The sequence below is a fragment of the Mytilus californianus genome, unplaced genomic scaffold (assembly GCF_021869535.1).
Source record: "Mytilus californianus isolate M0D057914Y unplaced genomic scaffold, xbMytCali1.0.p SCAF_4, whole genome shotgun sequence".
In the NCBI taxonomy this organism is placed as follows: domain Eukaryota; kingdom Metazoa; phylum Mollusca; class Bivalvia; order Mytilida; family Mytilidae; genus Mytilus; species Mytilus californianus.
Window position 1 is genome coordinate 83,310,188 of NW_026262690.1, and position 24,316 is coordinate 83,334,503.

The following is a 24,316-nucleotide window of genomic DNA, read 5'->3' on the forward strand; positions in this document are numbered from 1 at the left end:
AAACACAGCTGACCCTGTCCCCTCCCCTCTCTGACAATTACAATTTTTTCAGGAAAGGACCATATGTTTTTAGGCTTTACACATATGCATTACAATAAAAGGTTGCTCATTATTGAGGGGCCGTACGTTGACCTCCATGTATAGTTGACAACTTCCACTTCATTTGGTATCTGGTGGATAGTTGTCTCATTGGCAATCATATCACATCTTCTTATCAATATATCCAAATGTAATTATGTTCCATGAATTACAATTAAAGAATTCATATTAGCTCTCTCAAGATCCACTGTCAAGAATTACTTGCTTGAAGTTGGTAAATTCTACTACAAAATACCTGAAGGAGAACAGCTAGATAAATATATATATATATTTGCATGTAATGCAGTGAGGTTAGAGTTTTTTGCTCCGTGTTGAAGGCTTCACTGTGACTTTGAGATGAAGAACAAAAATAAAAGCGCTGTTCCTTTGCTTTTTGTGTGTTTTTTTGCTGTACATGTACTGATTTTGTGTCATAGATGGATACTCCTTATCCTTTGTTTTTCTATTATATTAACTAAAGTTTGTCTCTCGTGCTGTGTGGAGGCCGTAGAAAGTTTCCCTGTGCTTGAAATGTATGCTCTTCTGTAATTTTTAAGTTATGGTGTATTTATTCTTGAGATAACTTCTCTTATGTGTTCGACATCATTCGCTCAATTTTACGCCAGTTCTTGTACTAAAATTTTAAAAACACACAACACCTTTTCTTGGCCCTCATTCCTATCCACATTAAATTTTTCACATCCAAACATATTATAGGGGCTGGATATACTGTTATTTATACATCAATTTTGGATACACTAAACCAGGTACTTTATATCTGAGAAACAGGCACTATATGCCCTCAATTTTAGAACTCATTCATATATTTTTTTATTATTATTCAAAATTATCAGTCAATATGTGTTCTTACAAGGATCACCAGTCCTTCATCTTTCATCTGATACCTCAATTACTAAAATATAATTCTACATAGTTTTATACTTACACCTATGCGTAGGAACTATTTTGTTTTAAATATGTGCTACTTGCCAATATGTTCTTTTTTGAATGGTACACCTTACAAAGTCTATCCAAATTATTTTTGAAAAGAATTCCACTCAAGCCGTGGCAGTGAGGTTAAGAGTTTTTTTGCTCATTGCTGAATGCCTCACTGTGACTTTGAAATGAAGAACAGCAATAAAAGCACTTCCTTTGCTTTTTGTGTGTTTTTTGCTGTACATGTACATGTACTGATTTTATGTCATGGATGGATACTCCATCGATCGATCCATATCCATTGTTTTTCTATTATGAAACTATTTCTTGGTCCATGAAATTGTGTCCAAATTCTAAGTGATAAAACTGAAAATGGAATTCAGTATTTTTATACCCCACCGTAGCGGAGGGGGCATTAAGTTTTACCCTTGTATGTACGTCCCAAAGTGGGTTTCCGTTCTCTAACTTTAGTTTGCCTCAACCAAATGTTATGAAACTTATACACAATGCCTATTACCACAAAACACAGGTCAAGTTTGAATTTTAGTGGTGTCACTTTAACCGTTTAACAGTTCTAGAGTTATGCCCCTTTACAAATGGAAAAATTGCTAAATTTTCCGTTTCCGTTCTCTAACTTAAGTTTGCCTCAACCAAATGTTATGAAACTTATACACATTACTTATTACCACAAAACTCAGATCAAGTACAAATTTGGGTAGTGTCACTTTTACCATTCTTCAGTTATTTCCCTTTATAACTTTATATGATATGCAAGCGGGGGCATCATCTGTGTCCCATGGACACATTCCCCATTTATTTTTTCAGAGGATAAGTTTAATATAGCTTACATGTATGTGAACTAGTTTTTCTCATAGACATTCATTACTTTTTTTAAAATGAAAGCAATAAGAAAAAGAAAAGTTTATTAGTTTGACAAAAATGAATAAAACAGACATGTTTACTTTTGGTCCAGCTAAAATTTTTCCATTAAATTTGACAGGAAAACTTATACTTTCCTTAATTTGGTACATGTTACTAGATAATTGGTATATATAATTTTCAGTCAGAATTATCTTTGCAGTTGGGAGGACTTTAAATTCATATGTACACTGTACTTGGAGAACCAACAGTAAAATAATTTCTACATGTTCAATGACAGCATTAACATGTTACCACAGAAACCATACTTGTATTCACCAAAATTTTTACATTTCATCAACTTTATTTTTTGTTTCATCAAAAGTTTTTAAAAAAATGTCAGGTGTTGAAACAAACATTTCACACATGGAAATTAGATTATTCTGGAGTAAAGTTGAGATGACACTCAGAGTGAAGCTAGATGCTTTGAAGTAGCCACATTTAATTTCATTACTTAAACAGTTGTTAAAATTACTCTAGATAAAATTTATATTGAACTATATTAAACACAATCATATATGGTTAACTTTGGAAGTGATGATTTGACATTTGAAAGACAAAACCATTTATATTTATTTCTCTGTTTATATGATTTTTATGCTCACAAATAGAAAAAATCAATAGATATTTTAATTGAGACCAAAGCCAGTATTAATTCAACCATCTGGGAATTATTTTTTCTATATTTATGAATTGCTACTGGGAAAATGAATTGTATTATTTTGTCTTAGAACAGCTAGTAGTTTGACTGTAATTCTAACTGTACTACCCTTTTCATCAGTGTAAATATGTGAAGCAAATGAGGCAAATTATTGATTGAATGATTGGTGTTTAACGCCACTTTCAACACTGTTGTGCTATTTGGTGGCGGTCAGTTTTTATTGATGGAGGAAGCCGGAGTCCCCGGAGAAAACCGCCGACCTTTGGTGGGAAAACTAATAATCCCAGTCAATTAAGATTGAAGTCGAGTGCACCGGCAAGAGCGGGATTCAAACTCACAACCTTAGTGTTGACTGGCTAGTGATTACAGTAGTTACACTACTTAGACCACTCGGCCACCGAGGCCCCTTAGGCAAATTACAAATTTAACATTGCTCAATTGTTGAAGACGAAATTTCAAATATTCAAGTGCAGTTTAGAAGTTAGTTCGAAAGAACTTACAAATTCACCAACTTCAGTCTGATTTGCAGCCTGCTGATCACATCTTGATTTTCTGAGAGTTATGTCCCTTTGTTGTTTTATATTTTGGAATATCATTTCCTCATAACAATTGCTCACTGCATTTTACAGCTGCATTCTTGTGTAAAATATATTGTGTTGTTAAACACAGTTCTGAAGCATTTGGATCAATGTCAATGTTCTCTTTGTTATTGACTCCAAGGATGACTAGGAGTAGACAGTAATAGTCATCTTGTCTTATTCCATCACTCATTTTGAGTGAGCTTCTTGAAATAAAGGGGACATTAAATCTGAGGCCTTAGCATATGCTATCTATATATTTAAAAAACTTTGCAAAAACTGGGGGCACTGAACATGTAAGTGGCTTATTCAAGGCAAAATTAAATGCCCTTCTCTCCAGTTGCAGTCCAAAATACCATCTTTTGTTTAGGTCAACCCAATTTGTGGAACCTACTCTTTACGTACATGTATTGTTTCGTTTGTTCGCATCCTGACTGCATGAAATATTTGCGGGGTATAATATCGGACTAAAACTTAAAAAAAAAGTTTATCTGCCTTTTTAATAAACTGCAATGTTGAATTGGTAACATTTTTACTGTAAGCATTTTGTTCTCTGTGCATTACACCAGGTAATTAGTCCCCTACCGACGAAGTTACAGATTGAATTTGAATTTTGTTCCGGTCTGGTGATTTTGTGCAGAGTTATGGTCCTTGGACTTAGAAAATTCACTAAAAATATCAGTTTTCCTCATTTTTTCTCGTCATGCTTGAAGATATTGATTTGATAATTGGTATATAGTTTTATCATGACAAGTTACAGATCAAGTTTGAATTTTGTTCTGGTCTGGTGATTTTGTGCAGAGTTATGATCCTTGGACTTATAATCAATTTTTCACATTTTTTTTCCCCGCCATGCTTGAAGATATTGACTTGATATTATAGATCAAGTTAGCATTTTGTTCCAGTACAATGAATTTTTAATCCGTAGGGGATTATGTGTTGCCAGGCAATACTCACAGAATGCTTGCTCTCTTTTGATTGCTTCACATTTTGTTATCCATGGGCCTTTTGACATGTATCAACTAAATGTATACAGTATGTATCTCCTTGTTGGAGGCCGTACATCACGTACATGTACAGTGACCTATAGTTGTTTACATCCTCTGGTCTTTAGTGGATAGTTTTATCATTGGCAATCAAACCACATCTTTTTTTTTCAAGCCATTACAATCAAACAAATTAAATGAAAAATGATATTAACATGATCTGCTGCATTTTTTCAATAATATAAATCCCTTCAGAGAACAATTTGTGAATTTAATGAAAGAAATTAGACAGTTCTCCATTGAACCAAATAAAAGCTTAATAGAAAGAAAGTAAAGTGAGAAAATTGACTTGTATGATAATGTAAATGTAACATAGAAATTGCCTGTGGTCTTTTTTCAGTCTTTTTGTTGGCTGCTCTATGCACCTGTTGTTTGAAGTTGTTTGTTTTGCATCAAAATTATACGAGGTTCAAAGAGGTACAATGAAAAGTATTATTAAAAAGGATTTTTTTTGGTAGTAGAAAATGGTTTATTTGTTCTAACTTTATATTATTTGTTTTCTCACACAAGAAAATTCCTTCCGACACCAGACATTTATAATAAACAGTTAATTCTTAAAATGATTATTTACATATTTGAAGATGAATATTTACTAATACGGTTTCTACTTGAGTAATTGTTATAATTGGCTTGCGGCACCTGGAATGCTTATTTACCCGTTGGCTTGCTTTTAAATTTTTAAGTCTACATGTGATCTTAGTAAGATTACAAATTATGCTATTAAGTTTTCATTGAAAGATAAAACATTGACTCTTTGTAGAAAGTTTGTCAGAAACTTGTTTAAAGAAAACATTTTGATAATTTAAACATGACTAATCAGAGGGCCTCCCCCAGGAAGGTTTTATCCTTTTAAATCTAGTCCATACAATAAAATAACACGTTTTTTTATCCCAATTATGCTTTTGTTCTTGTTGACAAAAATGTAAGAGTGAATGAAAGATCAGTTTAAAATAATACTGTCTGAACTTTGAATGACTTAGTTGAATAGCTGTATTTTTTATGGGTACTCCTAAACTGATCTACCTGTCTTTATATTTTCTCTTTGCCTTTACAAATTTAATTCTCACTTAATCAGTAGCCGTCTGCATTTTTCGTAACTTTGAAAAATATATAGAAAAAATGCATGAATTCATGCATTTTACTTAATTTATTTCGAAACAAATGAAATTACCCAAGTGTGAAAATTTTCACATTAACAGTATACTGTTACCCCTACTTATCATGCTTATTCTAGGGTCACTAATGATATATTGTCCAGTTGTTTTCTTATCTTGTAGTTTTGTTTAAATTATTTGGACTTGCTCCAGTTTTTGGACCACATTTATTAAAAAGCTTTTTTTGCTTGTAGATATTGCAATATATCCGTTTTTGGCGAGTCACAATATATTTCTTTTATGAGTGAGTGGACCTACACAAAAGATTTATGTTTTATTTTACAATATCTGTATCTGTATTCTGAATTTTTTTTTTAACCAAGCATATGTTTAATGCCCCATCTATAATAGCAGGGGGTTATGTTTCCTTGCAAGTGGGTCCATCCTTTGATTCTTCTGTTTATTTGTTCCTCCATCCCTCAGATATTGGGTAAAAGTTTTGTTTTTTTTTAAGATAGGATAAACTGGTCACATCAACTGGAAACTTGGTGCACATGTACATGTTCATTATATTTTTGAAATACATGTATATGCCAAATTGGGTTTTTGACCTAGACTCAATGAACATGATACTGTGATAGTCCTAAGTGTACAATAATATAGATTTTGTTATGTAGTAATGGCTTTATATTCTGGAGGGAATGTTAATTGAGGACTTAACTTCATGCAGCTTTAGTTTTAAGTCACGAACAGATTTTGTTTAGTTGACCACAAAAACTAGTGTCCATGATTAAATCTGCATTAATTTCAAACACAAAAAAAAAGGAGGCATGAAACCAAACAAGTCTTGTGACATACACGAACAATTATTTGGATAATTGTTTTTACTTCATTAGTTAAATGTCAAACAGTTTTGATGATGAGTATAAAAATATATGTCATAAGTTGACATTTATACAGTCATTACAATATTATATATAGTTTTTTGGATAAAACCAGGGGACATTTTTTCATTATATTGATTCATTATCTTTCCCTGTGTTGTACCAAGGGAATCTACCTCGTGAACTTTTCCTATGTACCATTATTTATAATAGCCTATCAATGTCTATTATTAGTTGTTTTCTCTCTCTCTCTCTCTCTCAGTTTGCAGATATGTTCAAATCCCTTAACTGTTAGTCTTTCATCATAAGTCAATATTTATGAAATTCTACAAACTTTTTTTTATACACCCGTTTATGGGACGTATTATGGTATACTATGTCAGTCCGTCTGTCCGTCCGTCCGTAGTCAACATGTCGGACAATAACTCAAAAACGCTTTAACCATGTGAATTTGCATGAAACTTTGGTGAATTGTTTATATTTATTGACCTGAGCTCCCTTTCGATTTTCATAAATTTTAGATTTTACGTTTCTGAGTTATGTGGTTTTATTCATTAAAAAAGGGGGATTTTTCCAGTTTTCGGACAATAACTCAAAAATGCTTTGAGCAGTTTTCATGCAACTTTGGTGAATTGTTTATATCTATTGACATAAGCTCCCTTTCTATTTTTTTAAATTTTAGATTTTGCCTTTCGGAGTGATGTGATTTTATTCATAAAAAAGGGGGGATTTTCCAGTTTTCTGACAATAACTCAAAAGTGCCTTTAGCAGTTTTCAAGAAACTTTAGTGACTGTTTTATATCTTTTAAAATAACCTCCCTTTAGTTTTTTTTATAAACTGCTGATATGAAATTGAGGAGTTATGGAACTTTATTCTTTGAAAAAAGCGACAGGTGTATCATGCGCTCATGGCGCAGCTGTTTATTTAATTTTGGGAAATGCTACAAGTATATAAGGTTATATCAGTCTGTCTTGTATTTGCTTAGATACCAGAAATGTTTAGATCCATTGAACTGTAAGTTTGTTGTAATTCAACATTTATAAAATTGCACAAACATTCACTCTTTTTATGTTGGTACCTGGCTACAGAATACATAACTGAGATGTTTCTGTGTTTATTTCTGCTCAAAGCTCCATGGACCCCAGTATTTTAGTACACAAAATCTGGTCATTCATGACAGAGCAATCCGTCATTTTGTATACTACAGGTTCTGACAGTTGTAGGCAATACCATGGAACATAGATTGATATAGTAAAATTGAGAATGGAAATGGGGAATGTGTCAAAGAGACAACAACCCAACCATAGAGCAGACAACAGCCGAAGGCCACCAATGGGTCTTCAATGCAGCGAGAAACTCCCGCACCCGGAGGCGTCCTTCAGCTGGCCCCTAAACAAATATGTATACTAGTTCAGTGATAATGGACGTCATACTAAACTCCAAATTATACACAAGAAACTAAAATTAAAAATGATACAAGACTAACAAAGGCCAGAGGCTCCTGACTTGGGACAGGCGCAAAAATGCAGCGGGGTTAAACATGTTTTTTGAGATCTCAACCCTCCCCCTATACCTCTAGCCAATGTAGAAAAAACAAACGTACAACAGTATGCACAGTAAAACTCAGTTTAAGAGAAGTCTGAGTCCGATGTCAGAATAGGAAACAAAAGAAAATAAACAAAATGACAATAATACATAAATAACAACAGACTACTAGCAGTTACTGACATGCCAGCTCCAGACCTCAATTAAACTGATTGAAAGATTATGTCTTCATCATATGAATATCAGGCACAATCCCTCCTGTTAGGGGTTTTTATTATACCGTCATAAAATATATGAGAAGAACATAACCCGTGTCATGCCAACAACTGGTTTTAGAATAAATATGTTTAATTCCGATGCAAAGACCCTATAAGTGAATCAATATTAAAGCCAAAATATGCAATTTTTAATGACCTGACAACAGTATCGTAACTATATCCCTTCTTAATAAGTCTGTTTAAAGGTTTTGTTAGCTTTTGAGGTGAATACTGACATTTTTGTGCTTTGTAAAGAATATTACCATAAAAGATTGGATGTGAAATACCCGAACGTATAAGATGTCTGCATGTTGAGTTATATTTACGAATGATGTCCTTATACCGATGATAAAATTTAGTAAATGTTTTGACTAGTTTATGATATCGAAAACCCTGATGTAATAATTTTTCAGTAATATATAAATTTCTCTCGCTAAAATCTAATATGTTGTTACATACACGAGCGAATCGTACAAGTTGAGATATATAAACACCATAAGATGGTGACAAGGGAACATCACCATCTAAAAATGGATAATTAACCTTTTAAGAGATGCATGTAAAAAAATTTTCTTGTTTAATAAATTAGATTCCATAATAAGGTTGTGATATAAAACACTAGATGGCTGCCTTTTATGAAAATATTTTTAAATGGAAGTGATTGATTGATTGATAGATTTTTGGTGTTTAACTCCACTTAGAGCACTGATGGCTGTATCGTGTCAACCAGTTATTATTGGTGTAGGAAGCTAGAGTATCCTGAGAGAATCATCAATATTTGGTAGGAAAACAGACAATCCAAGTCAATTTAGATTGGAATCGAATACACCTTGCCATGAGCAGGGTCCAATCTCACAACCTCAGTGTTGACACTCAGAAAGGCTTATAATCACAGAAGACCACCCAGCTACTAAGGCTTTCTGATGCTATTGAAATACATTATTGACCTGCACATTTGAATGCTAAGCATTTAGTTTGGTTTGCATCTATTATGTGAGTGAGGTTTCTTTGGGCCTCTATTTTAATATTATTTAGCAGTGTGGTAACATGAACAGCATCAGTTGCAAAAAAAAAAAAAATGTCAGTATAGATTTATGTATGTCCTAAAGCAGATTCATTGTTAGTAAATATATTAAAATGATATTCTATTTCATAATTATTAGTAACAATATCTGACTAGTGTCTACTAAACTGTCATAGACACTACATTGTACTGTAATATTCAGTGGGAGGTGTTAACTCACCGTATTGTCTAATAGTTACATGCATTGGATTTCGAAATAGAACTGATTCCTTTGAATTATAGCACCATGTTTATACTACATTCTATTTTTAAATCTATTCAGATAGCACCATGACAATGGTGCCTGACATTTGATCTCTTTAGTGAAAGAAGTGCAACATTTCTTGTTGGTTGTATTATGTACATTTGCAAGACTTCAATAGTCACTGCAACCAAGACATAAAAAATACAGTAATACTATCAAAATAAGATATAGCTAAAATTCTTTTTACCAAACTGATTGAACACATGATTTGTATTACAATTAGATTGTTATATTGTTAGCAGCATTTAGATTTCAATAAAAGGAGATGTGGGGTATACAGTCTTCACAATAAATTTTTAAATCTACAGGCCCAGAGTTCAATTTTTGGAAAATTTTAGTTAGATTCTGTTGGTCTGTAGAGATGATTTTTACAGGCCTGAAAGCAATTTTACAAGCCTGGGATGCTGGGCCTGTGGTTCAGCGTGAAGACTGGGTACATGTCAACGAGATGGAGGGAAAAAAGGCCCCAAAACCAATAAATATCTATAGGTTGCACTTTGTAAATACAGCTGTTTCTCAAACCACGCCTCTTTTGGGGAGATATATAATATTCATAGATATGTTAATTTGTTAATGTACTGGTTCCCATTTATTATCTCTGTGTTTCATCTCATAGAGACATCACTTGGGAATGTAACCAGTATAGAAAAACATGGTAGCGCCTAAATTTTAATTCTTAGGAGGTCCAATTATGAAGGTAAGGGTAGTATAGAATTTTAGTATAAGTTTAAACTCTTAGAAGTTCAGGGCATATAAATGTTGAAAATATGCCGCACAGCCCTATAGTTTGACCTTTGAATAAAATAGTAGTGCATATAAACTTTCCGTTCTGGGATATTATTTTTCACGAAACTTCATAGTAAAAGTGTCACAGTTTTAGCCGCAAAGGGAGTTCCTATGGGAAATTGCATTGTCTATATTTACAGAATTGCAACCTATAGGTCTTTATAGACAGGTGTTTATACTTAATGTCAAATGCTGAGCCCAAAAAAGTTGTAATGAATTTAAGAGAGACTATCAAACATCTGCCATCAACACAAAAGTAACCAAATGGCCAAAACAATTAAGATATGACAAAAGAAAGCCAATGACCCAGTTCCTGTATTGAAACTGGTTCATACAATTGTGGTGGGTTTTGACATTTTTTTAAAGATTTCTTCTAGTTAAAGTTAACTTGCTTAATCAGTTGAAATAACAGGACAAAATGTTTTGTTTTTATTAAATCTCCAGAATTGAGTCTAAATGATTCATAACATATGACAAAAATAATGATATTAAAAGATAACAGTGTTGATAAGATAGTGCCCATGAGAATGTTTCCTTTATATAGACAATCATAATAAAGTTTCAGTATTTTTCTAAATCTTATTAAAAATAACAATACATGTCGATATCTTTGAATGGGAAACTTAGATTGTATTTATCATGGCTTTTTCTCTACAAGCCGTTTGTTATTTGAGCTCACTTCAATGTTCTGATGCTTTTTTATTTGTCATTGCATTTGTTCATAAAAAGAGGGAATACAAAGATTGTAGTATGATACATGTAATCCAGTTAGAAATTCTTTAAGAATTCCTAAACTTGTATTAATTAAATACTCTTTTATCTGTAAGAGTTAGTACAATTTATTGAAACATTTGTACAGTAATTTTACTTTATTGCACTTTATTGAAACATTTGTACAGTATATTTTAATTTATTGCACTTTATTGAAACATTTGTACAGTATATTTTAATTTATTGCACTTTATTGAAACAGCTGTACAGTATATTTTAATTTATTGCACTTTATAGAAACAGCTAGCTGTACAGTATATTTTACTTTATTGCACTTTATTATAACATTTGTACAGTATAGTTCAATTTATTGCACTTAATTGAAACATTTGTACAGTATATTTTAATTTTTTACACTTTATTGAAACAGCTGTACAGTATATTTTAATTTATTGCACTTTATTATAACATTTGTACAGTATATTTCAATTTATTGCACTTTATTGAAACATTTGTACAGTATATTTTAATTTTTTACACTTTATTGAAACATCTGTACAGTATGTTTCAATTGTATGCGTCATAATGCTGTTTTTCCTAGTGTAACATTTTCGTTTTGTATTTTCAGAGCAGCGCAACTGGGGTCCCTGTGACATTGAAGGTGGATCCCAATGGCTATATCCTTTTCTGGAAAGATCAAAACAAGGTATGAAAATTATATAAGTTTGCCCATACAGAAAATTCTGCTACTGTGCCATTGTTAAAGTTGATTTTATTGCAATCAGTAAGAAGGATCCAGTTATTCATCCACACTGTTCACATAGGGTTAAAATACCAAAAAATACCAAAATCTTGTGTTCCTATTTTGGGCTGTCTAATTATATGTTAAACCTCCCACTTTTTGATTTTTTACCTTTCTGACTTTTTAAATCAAAACGAAAGGGGCCTTTTTACTCTGCTAGTCTTATTTCATACAAATCTTAGAATAAAAACCAAGTATTTGGAATTTTGAAAATTTAACCTTTGTTTTTCACAATGATACACATATAAGGACTTTCAAATATATTCCCTCTGGCTACAACATCATTAGTTTAAAAAGATGGTAGATGTTTACAGAGAGTACATTTGTAGGTAATTTACTTATAACTGGGAAAGTTTTCCATCAATGAATTTACTTTATTGTCTTTTCCTCTGAAATAATGATTATACATGTGCAAATATATTCATGGAAATAAGTAGATGTCGTATAATTGCCAACGAGATATCTATCCATCAGAGATCAACGGACGAGGATGTAACGAGATATCTATCCAGCAGAGACCAACGGACGAGGATGTAAACAACTTGCAATGTCATTAAAAGTAACTTTTTGATATGGTACTACAAAAGAAACTGTTCAATTTGTCAATTTTAAAACACGAGAAGTGCAGGAAATGAATAGTCTTAACCCACACTTTACTTGTCAAGAGGGAACTAAGATGGTGTCTTTTTTGGGGTCAACTATTGCACGATTTTCTGTTTTACTATATCCGATTAGTATTATATTTGAGAATTAAAGAAGTTTTTTTGTAGTGTAAATGACTTGTAAATGTGTTGAATTCCATTTTTTAAAAGTGAATCTGTATTCAGTAAAACAAATTGATTAAAAGTAGTTCCCGCAAATGTTAGGGTGTCTAAAATTTGACTTTTATTTGGTCTTAAAAATATAAACTAATCGTAATACCGTATTTATATGGAATTGACATCTTATGTGAACTATAGAAGTTTAAAAAACTTCAATGTCAAAAGTATTGCAAAAAAATTATTACATGGAAAGATAAATTTATAAATGTTCATATCTCATAATCTGATTTACAATACGTATTCTGACTTAAGAAAAGTTCTATTTTGTTTTGAATTAAATTTTATGCTACAGCAGCCGTTTGTACGAACGTTGCATTAGCCTAATGGGTCATTAAGTCTTCATTAAGCCTTTATGATGCATTAGGCTAATGAAGACTTAATGACTCATTAGCCTAATGACACGTTCGTACAACCGGCTGCTGGACATTAAGTAACAAACAAACAAACAAATCAAATCATTGAAAATGTCAGATACCAATGTGCCCAAATTATGTTCAGATCCCAATTAAAAAAAAGATTGATTTAAGTTACAACTTGTGTCCATTGACCCAGCTGACCAAGTAACAAATACACTTTAGCAGATGTTTTATAATATTATAGTTTATGATTAATCACTTTTTGTTTTAGGAGATGGAATCCCTAGATATGTCTTTGATTCGTGATACTCGAACTGGAAAATATGCAAAAGTACCAAAGGTTTGTTTAAAAATTGATTTGTCCACAAAAAATGTTGTCAACTTTCTAACAGAAAATTCAAATTAGCAGAGACCATAAGTTGTGTTTTCTGTTTTTTTCTGAGTTGTTAGATTTGTGCCTCATAGGTGTATACCCATCTCCTTTAACTTTAGTTACAAACAAAATTTTATTTTTTCAGAATGGCAAAAATATGAAATGCCTTATATTGTGGCACTGGTAAATGTTGGGTTGAGGATTGGTTACCTGTGAATATTTTTTATTATAGCTAAGCATTGTTAGTTTAATGCACAGAATCTGTCAGAGGCTATAAGTTTACATTAATATGTTAATTGATTGTTGGTGTTTAATGCCATGGTCAGCACACTTGGCTTCAATGTACCGAATATCATGCTGGCTAGTTTTTATTAGTGGTGGAAGCCTGAGTACTTGTAGAGAACCACTGTCTTTGGCGGGAAAACTTGAAATCCTAGTCAATGAGGATAGGTGTTGAATACATGGATGCAAAGCAGGGTTCAACTCACAATCTTAGTGTTGACAGGCTAGTGATCAATGTAGATTAAATTACTTTGACCACTCGCCCACCAAGGACCTTGTTGGTGTTCATTTACCTGTTAACGATTTTGGGTTGTCGCACATCCTGGCGTCTAGGGCCAATTTTCTCTCTTCAAATATGTGAAAGATTTATGCTTCTGAAAATATATTAATACAATTTGTATATGGCTACTGTAGTAATACATTGTACATAGTAATTTTGCTAAGCCAGTTTAAAATATGATTAGAATTTCTTAAGTTTTTATGTTTTTTTTTTGCCGTAGTGACTTTTAATCATTTGTAAATATGATCAGTAATAAAATTCAATTGACTTTTTAGAATTACAATGTATAATGATAATTTATGGTGGATTAAAAAAATGATCTATTATGAGAGTAAATGTAAACTCGCTTATATATTGTGAATTATAAATTGAAAACTAAATCAAATTACCTACATTATTTACTATTACATTATTTAGTTTGTTTGTTAGGAGTGAAGTTCACTTTCTATACACTTATGGGTGTCTGATTTATTAGCATGTAACTGATTTTAAATTTGGTCATATACATGTACATGATATAGGATTGAGTGCACCCTGGGTTTTTTGACTGATGTGTACAAGTACTTTTAGATTGTTTGACATCAAATCTTCCATTCTCTTTCTGTATTTTGATATTTTGTTTTATTATTTGACAGGGATGGTTGTTTATTTGTTATTGAACGAACTTTGGTTATTTTGCTCATTGAAAAATTTCTAGACTTAGTACTTACGAACATAGAAATGACACTTTTGACAAGGAATAGACTTGAAGTGTTTATAGATGAAATTCAAAGATCATCCCCGACTAAAGGACTATAAGTTAACACTCCCAACCCGTCTGTCGTCAGTATGTCTGTCATGTAAGTTTCCCGCTCTTTTCTGTTATTCTGGGATTTGATAGGAAAACTGACAATCCTAGTCAATTAAGATTGGAGTAGAGTGCACCTGCACGAGCGGGGTTTGAACTCACAACCTCAGTGTTGACCGGCTAGTGATTACAGTAGTAACTACTTAGACCACTCGGCCACCGAGGCACCTTATACTGATCAGATATTTGGTAAATGATCATATCATATGAAGTTATAGATCAATTTTTTAGTTTTGTTTCTTTGAGTGATTTCTGGTGGAGTTCTGGTCATTGGATATAGATAATATCAGGTCTCTGCACTTTTTGGGTAATGATAATAAATTGATTTAGATCCTGTCCTTGAAGAGATGAACAAAATCGCTTTGAAATTTAAGCATTTACAGAAATTTAAACCTTAATCTTTAGGGGCTGGTGTGGGTCTGCTGTTGTTACATTGTAACAATATCATCATTTTCAAATGAATATTCACCCCAATAAATGATAAGATGGACTTCTCAACTATATCAGTAACAACGTAATGCTTGTCCCATCCCGTATATGTGTAAACTTTTCAGTCTGTAGGAGACATTATTAATGTATTGTATATGCAATACCATAGGATTATCAAATAAGGAAATGTGATATGATTGCCAATGAGACAACTGTCCTTCAGAGACCAAATGAATAAGATGTTAGCAACAAAAGGTCACCGTACCGCCTTGTTTCAATTGAGATTAGTAATGGATCAAATTATTTTTCACACTCCTGCTGGTGAGAGAAGAGGTTTATAGTAATGACCACGATAAAATTTTTCCTTCCTATTACATAAAAGAAAAATTATACGTAGGCTAAATATATTTTTCAAAAATATTTACAATTTATAAACTGTGGAAAATATCTTGACTATAATATATAGCTCTTCTAAAAACTGCCGGGTTGGGAGAATTTGTGAATGTTGGGTAATTTTATATTCTTTTTTTGCCTCAACTTATTATTTATTATTGTTTATTCAGCCTTCGGTCATATTGATTGTGCCTATAAATCAGTTTTGTCCAAAATTGCCTCATCTTGAAAATCTTAGAAGAGTTCATTGATATAATTAACATTGATGATAGATCGTAATTTATACTGTTGTAGGATCAAGGTTTGTATTGTATTGAAAAAAAAACCCCAGGAGTTTGATCTTTAATATCTACAGAAATCAATGGTCACATTTTGATTTAGACTCAGGAAGCAATGATTATATTCTTTTTTATCAAAGAACCTTTTAATTATTTGCCTTTTTTGTTGTTGACACACCCTTATTAACTAATAATGTTTTTTTCTACGTGAACAATATATTGATCAGTAGAAAACCTTTGGTTAAGTAGATAGATATTTGTCAGTAATAGCGGTGGGGATTGCTGTAATTATTATACATTATTTTTCACAATATCCATGTAAGGCAAATATAGTAGAAAGATAGCATTATGCCATTTCACACCTTTTACTGTCATTTCCCAGGTCAAAAAGGGTGCTCGACTATTTTACACTTATTTCTGATATTACATTAATGTGTCTCCTGTTTCAGTTGAATACAAATAATACCTGTCATATTTTATAAGTAAAGCCTACGTGTTGACATGTATTAAAAGCGACCTTGGAAAGTATTAAAAATGATATAATCCAATTGAGATTTAAAAAAAAAATAATTAAATTATATTGTACATAAAGACGAATATACTCCATAAGTTAGGAAGAGAGATAGGTGTTTGTCAAAATTGCATAGTCAGAAAAGCATGAAAATTGTCCTGACTTCTTTTTTGTATTGTGTTAAAGTTCTATTTGTTTTATACCCATTATGAACCATGATGATCAAATACCACAAAAGCATACACACAAGCTAATTATCAAAACACCAGGTTAAAAAAACCATACCATTGATAACAGATAAATAAGAAAATCGACAAGAAATATCAAATAGCGGTTACTCTCCCTTAAATTAAGCATCATATTTAATACTTCAATTTCAATTCCTCATTTACGTTAAGCCAGCAACAATCAACTAATCAATTCATCTGAATTCAAACTAAACACATACTAAACAGTATCTCATGCTTCTTATTTTCTTTATTTATTTTTCTCTCACAATTGGCTTTTTAAACATTGAACATGTTGAATGCTACTTTTGAAAATTTACACGAAATGAAAGCAAATGACCATCACATATTGCATGAAGTGCAGATATATAAATTTTCAAAGACTGAGCATTCAACTTTGAAATAAAATAAAATTCATATTATTCACATTTTAAATCTGAAATTAAAACTTTAAACACTCAACTTCAGCAGAATCTGTCTAGTGAGATGCCATTTGAAATCAATTATAATACATCATATAGCTGAAATTGACATATGAAGATGTCAATTTCAAAGTAGATAGCTCGTAAATTATTGATCAAATTTTAATGATTATTCTTAGTGTTTATCATAGGGTAATAATTAATTGTTATATATTTATATCAATTATCCATATTTCAAGATATATTGTCAACTAGTTTTTTAGCTCACCTGGCCCAAAGGGCCAAGTGAGCTTTTCTCATCACTTGGCGTCCGTCGTCCGTCGTCGTCGTTAACTTTTTACATTTTGAACTTCTTCTAGAGAACCACTGAATGGAATGAAACCAAACATGGCATGAATGTTCCTTATGAGGTGCTGACCAAGTGTTGTTACTTTGAAGCCGATCCATCATCTAAGATGGCCGCCAGCGGGGGACTTAGTTTAACATAGGACCCTATGGGAAATACATACAAATGTCTTCTTTTAGAGAACCACTGAATGGAATGAAACCAAATATGGCATGAATGCTCCTTATGAGGTGGTGACCAAGTGTTGTTACTTTGAAGCCGATCCATCATCCAAGATGGCTGCCAGCGGGGGACTTAGTTTAACATAGGACCCTAAGGGAAATACATACAAATGTCTTCTTTTAGAGAACCACTGAATGGAATGAAACCAAAAATGGCAAGACTGTTCCTTATGAGGTGGTGACCAAGTGTTGTTACTTTGAAGCCTATCCATCATCCAAGATGGCTGCCAGCGGGTGACTTAGTTTAACATAGGACCCTATGGGAAATACATACAAATGTCTTCTTTTAGAGAACCACTGAATGGAATGAAATCAAACATGGCCTGAATGTTCCTTTTGAGGTACTTACCAAGTGGTGTTACTTTGAAGCCGATCCATCATCCAAGATGGCCGCCAGCGGGGGACTTAGTTTAACATAGGACCCTATGGGAAATACATACAAATGTCTTCTTTTTGAGAACCAGTGAATGGAATGAAACCAAACATGGCATGAATGTTCCTTATGAGGTGCTAACCAAGAGTTGTTACTTTACAGTCTGTCCATCATCCAAGATGGCTGCCAGGGGGGGACTTAGTTTAACATAGGACCCTATGGGAAATACATACAAATGTCTTCTTTTAGAGAACAACTGAATGGAATGAAACCAAACATGGCATGAATGTTCCTTATGAGGTGCTGACCAAGTGTTGTTTCTTTGCAGGCGATCCATCATCCAAGATTGCTGCCAGAGGGGGACTTAGTTTAACATAGGACCCTATGGGAAATACATACAAATGTCTTCTTTAAGAGAACCACTGAATGGAATGAAACCAAATATGGCATGAATGTTCCTAATTATGAGGTGCTGACCAAGTGTTGCTTCTTTGTTGCTAATTTACTGTTCAAGATGGCCACCAGGATATTTTATTAGATAACGGGACCAATATTAAACCAAATTTGGCCTCAATCATTATTTGGGTACCTGTTATGATTTTTATCTATCTTTACATGATATCTAACACCAAAGTAGAGTCAGGTGAGCGACACAGGCTCTTGAGAGCCTCTAGTTTCAAGTGAATAAAATTTTTAATTTTTTTGAAAGCATGATTGTTTGCACGAAGTACATGTGCAATGGGAAAAAATGTTTTGATTAATTAGGAAGTCAGAGCTAATAATTCTTTTATCTTGGGTTGATTGCATATGGCATGGGTTGTTTTCATACAAAATGAAAGCATATAACAGAAACAAATGAAGCATCTTTCAGCCAATAATAGATAAGCATTTGAATAAATTGAGCATGGACTGTAAAACTAATGCCTTTGATAAAATCTTTGAAAAAAAACAACCCTGTAACAAACACTGAAACACATAAAAGAAAACAAGATCAACGAAACAAAGGCAGATTTTGTTCACTTTATTTCTACTTATAAGTAATGATAGTCTGAGTTTGTTATCTTCCGAGATGTTATAGGCCGTGTTATCCAGCAGCATAATGGTTTACATTCTTCTGTCTGTCTGTCCAATAGAATAATTTAAATTTCCATTTTTCTCAAGAACTACAAATCGTATCTTCCTGAAATTTGTAGCAAGTTCGTGTAAATATTCCATACCATGTGATGCATTTTCACATTCATCCCTCATTAACTTACAACACTTACAAATTCTTTATTCACAATGGATATGTGTGAATTTTTTTTTGTATTTTTTTATCAGAAACTTCTGAATCAGGGCTTTCTTAATTTGGAATCAAGATCAAGCTTCATGTGAGCAAGCTATATTGTGTGGTGCGTTTTCACTTCCATTGCTCATCAACTTCCTGTTTGCCAAGTAATTATAGCAGGGGTATTATTAGTGAGTAATAGCTCATAACTTGTTTTCATGAACTAGTGTTGAAGTATTGTTGTCTTATTGATGTTTACCCTAATAATCCACATTTCTATGATCTGACAACACTGCGTCTTACTTTCTATTTTTGTGTAGTGATACAAAGCATCATAAATTTGGAGGTAGAAATTTCATTGGTTGACATAATTATTATCAGAACAGAAAGTAGAATGGAGCATCAAATACATATAGGCAAAGCGTAGACACAGGATCTTTATTTTAATCAGGTTAAAATGGCAAAATGCACAAGTAACATTCATGTAGGAGCTATTAAGAAACTATGGCTCCAACTCCTGTATGCAAAGTTGACGTTTGTTTTTCTTAAATTGTTTTGTTATAAATTAGGCCGTCAGTTTTCTCAATTGAATTGTGTCATATTTTTCATGTTGGGGCCTTTTATAGCTGACTATACAGTATGGGTTTTTTTTCTCATTGTTGAACGAGGTACGGTTGCCTATAATTGCTTACATCCACTTCATTTGAACTTGGGTGGATAGTTGTCTCATTGGCAATCATGCAACATCTCCTTATTTTTATACTAAGATGAATTTGGCTATTCTGTTTTTGGGTTCCTTTTGGTCAATTAGCCCCTCATGTATTTAGGTATTTATACATCCTTGTCTTCACATGTTTGGGTTTGAATATTGCTGATGAAGATAAATCTAGAAAAGTGCCTTCAGACACACACAATTCATAAAGTGTTATTTTCAATTATGTAGGAATGTATGAATTAATAATTGATGTCTGAGTGCCTGTCCTAAGTCAGGAAGTTAGTTAGTGGCTGTCACTGTCTCTGATGTCCGCCATTTGGACAATGCCATAATCCATTATCAGGAATTCATTCGTAATATATGAGGTGGATAATGGTTGTTTAATCAACTACATTTCATTTTAAGTATTTGTCAAATACAAATGTACTACTGAAAAATTAGTGAAATATAGAGTTGTGTTTTTCATGTGTACTCGTACTTAATATGAAATTGTACTTTTACATGTATATAGGTCAAATACTACTAAAAAGTTAGAAAAAAAATAGAGTTGTATTTTTTTACAAGTACTAAGTACTTAATTGTCCATAAGCAGGTTTAAAGAAAATTTCGGACCAATCATACAAATATTTCGGACCTTATTTCTATTTCAAAAAACAAACGGCAGACATTATCTATTAACCAAGCTCCGTTCTTTACCTATAAATAAATTAAATAAAATTTTAGAGGATTGCAACACAATTTCATATTGCAGTCCTAAGTATGAAATCGTTCAAATTATAATGGCATATTGTTATTCTAAACTGTTTCCCAAAATTGATCGCCCTGAAGATCATAAAAAACATTTTATTAAAATAAAGTATGTTAAATAAAGGTTTTGATTTTGTAAATATTGCCGGTATTTTTAACGACCATTCTGTTAAAGAACAAATTCCTGGATATTTTGATAATACTGAACTCCCTCTTATTTGTTATATTTTCAAGAAATCTACCCGGAAAGTTGTGTTTAATTATAGCCAAGTCTGTAAAGATGTAAAGAATAAAACGGGAAAAAGCTGACAAAAAATCTTTGGACTCTTTTTTTAATTCAGTTATGAAGATAGTTGATATACGTATACAACATTTTAAAGAACATTTTACTCTTAACAACAACCTTAAAAATCCTATTTCTCATATCAAACATAAACTAAAAGAACTAGCCAAGGAATTTGTTTTTGTCCCGGCTGATAAAGCTGCTAATAATATCATTATAGTTTGACGTAAATTTTACATTGAGGTTCTGCAAAAGGAAATCTCCAATTCACCTACATTCCAACTGACTTCATTTTCAGAAAACGATATCTGTAACAAACATAAACTATTAGCTACTTCTTTACAAGCAGTAACTTTACAAGTCCCAACTATGTACTGGCTTCCGAAGCTACACAAATCACCTTACAAATATAGATTTATTTCGTCTTCAAGTCATTGTTCCACTACTAAATTGTCTATTCTACTTACTAGTACACTTGGTATAATCAAAAACCTGATAATAAATTGTTCAAATAAGGCCTTTGAAAGTAGTGGAATTAATTACTTTTGGAGTGTCAAAAACTCGTTGGAAGTACTTGATAAATTGCATGCATATATTGGTGATTTTGAATCTGTTCAAAGTTTTGATTTTTCTACCCTATATACCACTTTGCCTCATATTCTTATTAAGAAAAAATTCACACACCTAATTAAATGGGCATTTAAAAAGTCGGAATGCGAATACATATGTTCAAACTCTTTTAGGTCATTTTTTATTAGCAACAAACAAAAGAACTATGTCAATTGGACATGCTTTGATACTATATCTGCCCTTGAATTTTTACTTGATAACATTTTTGTTCGCTTTGGAGATTCGGTATATCGTCAAGTTATCGGAATTCCAATGGGGACTAACTGTGCACCACTTATTGCGGACCTATTTTTGTATTGTTATGAGTTACAATTTATGACTAAAATCAGCAAAGACCCATCGAAACAACATCTTATACAAAAATTTAACAATACTTTTAGATATTTGGATGATATATTGGCTCTCAATAATGACGACTTCAGTATGTATACTAAAGAAATTTATCCTGTTGAACTTACTTTAAATAAAGCTAATACTAACAATGACCACTGTCCTTTCCTCGATCTTGATATCTATATCATTAATGGGAAGCTTAATACAAAAATTTATGATAAAAGAGATGATTTTTCATTTCCTATCGTTAATTATCCATTTTTAGATGGTTACGTTCCCTTGTCACCATCTTATGGTGTTTATATATCTCAACTTGTACGATTCGCTCGTGTATGTAACAATGTATTAGATTTTAGCGAGAGAAATTTATGTATTACTGAAAAATTGTTACACCAGGGTTTTCGATATCATAAACTAGTCAAAACATTTACTAAATTTTATCATCGGTATAAGGACATCATTCGTAAATATAACTCAACATGCAGACATCTTATACGTTCGGGTATTTCACATCCAATCTTTTATGGTAATATTCTTTACAAAGCACAAAAATGTCAGTATTCACCTCAAAAGCTAACTAAACCTTTAAACAGACTTATTAAGAAGGGATATAGTTACGATACTGTTGTCAGGTCATTAAAGATTGCATATTTTGGCTTTGATATTGATTCACTTATAGGGTCTTTGCATCGGAATTAACACATTTATTCTAAAGCCAGTTGTTGGCATGACACGGGTTATGTTCTTCTCATATATTTTATGACGGTATAATACTAAACCCCTAACAGGAGGGATTGTGCCTGATATTCATATGATGAAGACATAATCTTTCAATCAGTTTAATTGAGGTCTGGAGCTGGCATGTCAGTAACTGCTAGTAGTCTGTTGTTATTTATGTATTATTGTCATTTTGTTTATTTTCTTTTGTTTCCTATCTGACATCAGACTCAGACTTCACTTATACTGAGTTTTACTGTGCGTACTGTTGTGCGTTTGTTTTTTCTACATTGGCTAGAGGTATAGGGGGAGGGTTGAGATCTCAAAAAACATTTTTGCGCCTGTCCGAGTCAGGAGCCTCTGGTCTTTGTTAGTCTTGTATCTTTTTTAATTTTAGTTTCCTGTGTATAATTTGGAGTTTAGTATGACGTCCATTATCACTGAACTAGTATACTTATTTGTTTAGGGGCCAGCTGAAGGATGCCTCCGGGTGCTGGAGTTTCTCGCTGCATTGAAGACCCATTGGTGGCCTTCAGCTGTTGTCTGCTCTATGGTCGGGTTGTTGTCTCTTTGACACATTCCCCATTTCCATTCTCAATTTTATTAAAGGTTAAATACTATTAAAAAATTAAAAAAGATAAAGTTTCATTTTTGCATGTATATGTGTCTCTGTACTAAGCCTGAAACTGTCCTTAAAAGATGATAAAAACAACAGAAATATGGCAAAAAATTATAAATAAACAAGTTCAAATCATTTAGCTTTGAGCCAATACATCAATTTTCCGTTAGTTCAATCATTGATGACATAATTGATTGCTAGCATCATTTAGCATATAAAGAGAGATAATTGATCATTATAAATAATTGTTACAATGCGTGCTCTTTCTTCATGTTAATATATATATGCCAGTTAGGGAATTTGATGTTGATGACAAATATTTGGTCATCTTCATTAAATTATTCATTTTTGTCTAGACTTCGGACATTCTAAAGCTTTCAATACTAGCTAGTTCATGTTGATGACCGTACTAATAGTGATTTTCCTATGTCTTTTATTAACATTATACAGTCAAACCAGTATATAAAGGTCACATTCATGACCAGGACCAGACTTTGAATTGAGGTTCAAAATGCATCTAGGTATTACTACAACAGACAAGAAAAGGCTGACTTGACAAGATGGGGTTTCGTTATCTAGAGGTGACCTTTATAGCAGGTTTGCTGTACCTGTATTATTGAATTGCTGCCTCATTGACATGTACCCACATCTTAGCCAATATGAATTTGACATTGATTTGTGTACAAGTTTATTTCAAATTGTGAAGAATGAGGCTGACATTGGATATTACCCTTGAAATAGCAAAAGTGAAATAAATGAATTTCTTTTACTTAGGACAAACAAAACAATATGTGTCTTTTCTTTTTCCTGAAAAATGTGGTACTGTAAATTCAGAAATTATTGCGTGCATTTATTATTGCGATTTTGTCATTTAGGACTAAAAAATTTCAAAATGCAATTTTAAATTATTGCGATTATAATCCTGTCGCATTTTTCGCAATAATAAAAACATCGCAATAATTTCTGAATTTACAGTAAATAGGTCAGATTTCTGTTTTGTTTTGCTCAATTTTATTATGCCCCCGCCGCGGCAGAGGGGGCATTAAGTGTTGCCCTTGTCCGTCCGTAAGTACGTCCCAATATTAGATTCTGTTCTCTTACTTTAGTTTGCCTCAACAAAACGTTATGAAACTTGTACACAATGCTTATTATCTCAAAACACAGATCAAATATGAATTTTGGTAGCGTCACATTTACTGTTCTAGAATTGTGCCCCAATTA

General features: G+C 32.4%; 1 protein-coding gene across 4 annotated transcripts in view; it reads left to right on the top strand.

The window, feature by feature from the left end:
- Positions 1–24,316, top strand: part of LOC127738726 (1-phosphatidylinositol 4,5-bisphosphate phosphodiesterase beta-1-like) — a 94,914-nt gene that overhangs the window by 4,445 nt on the left and 66,153 nt on the right. For all 4 annotated transcript variants that reach the window (XM_052250063.1, XM_052250066.1, XM_052250065.1 and 1 more), the window contains exons 2-3: positions 11,452–11,529; positions 13,074–13,142. In XM_052250063.1, coding sequence (XP_052106023.1) covers positions 11,452–11,529; positions 13,074–13,142 — 147 coding nt within the window. The remainder of the gene's footprint in view (positions 1–11,451; positions 11,530–13,073; positions 13,143–24,316) is intronic.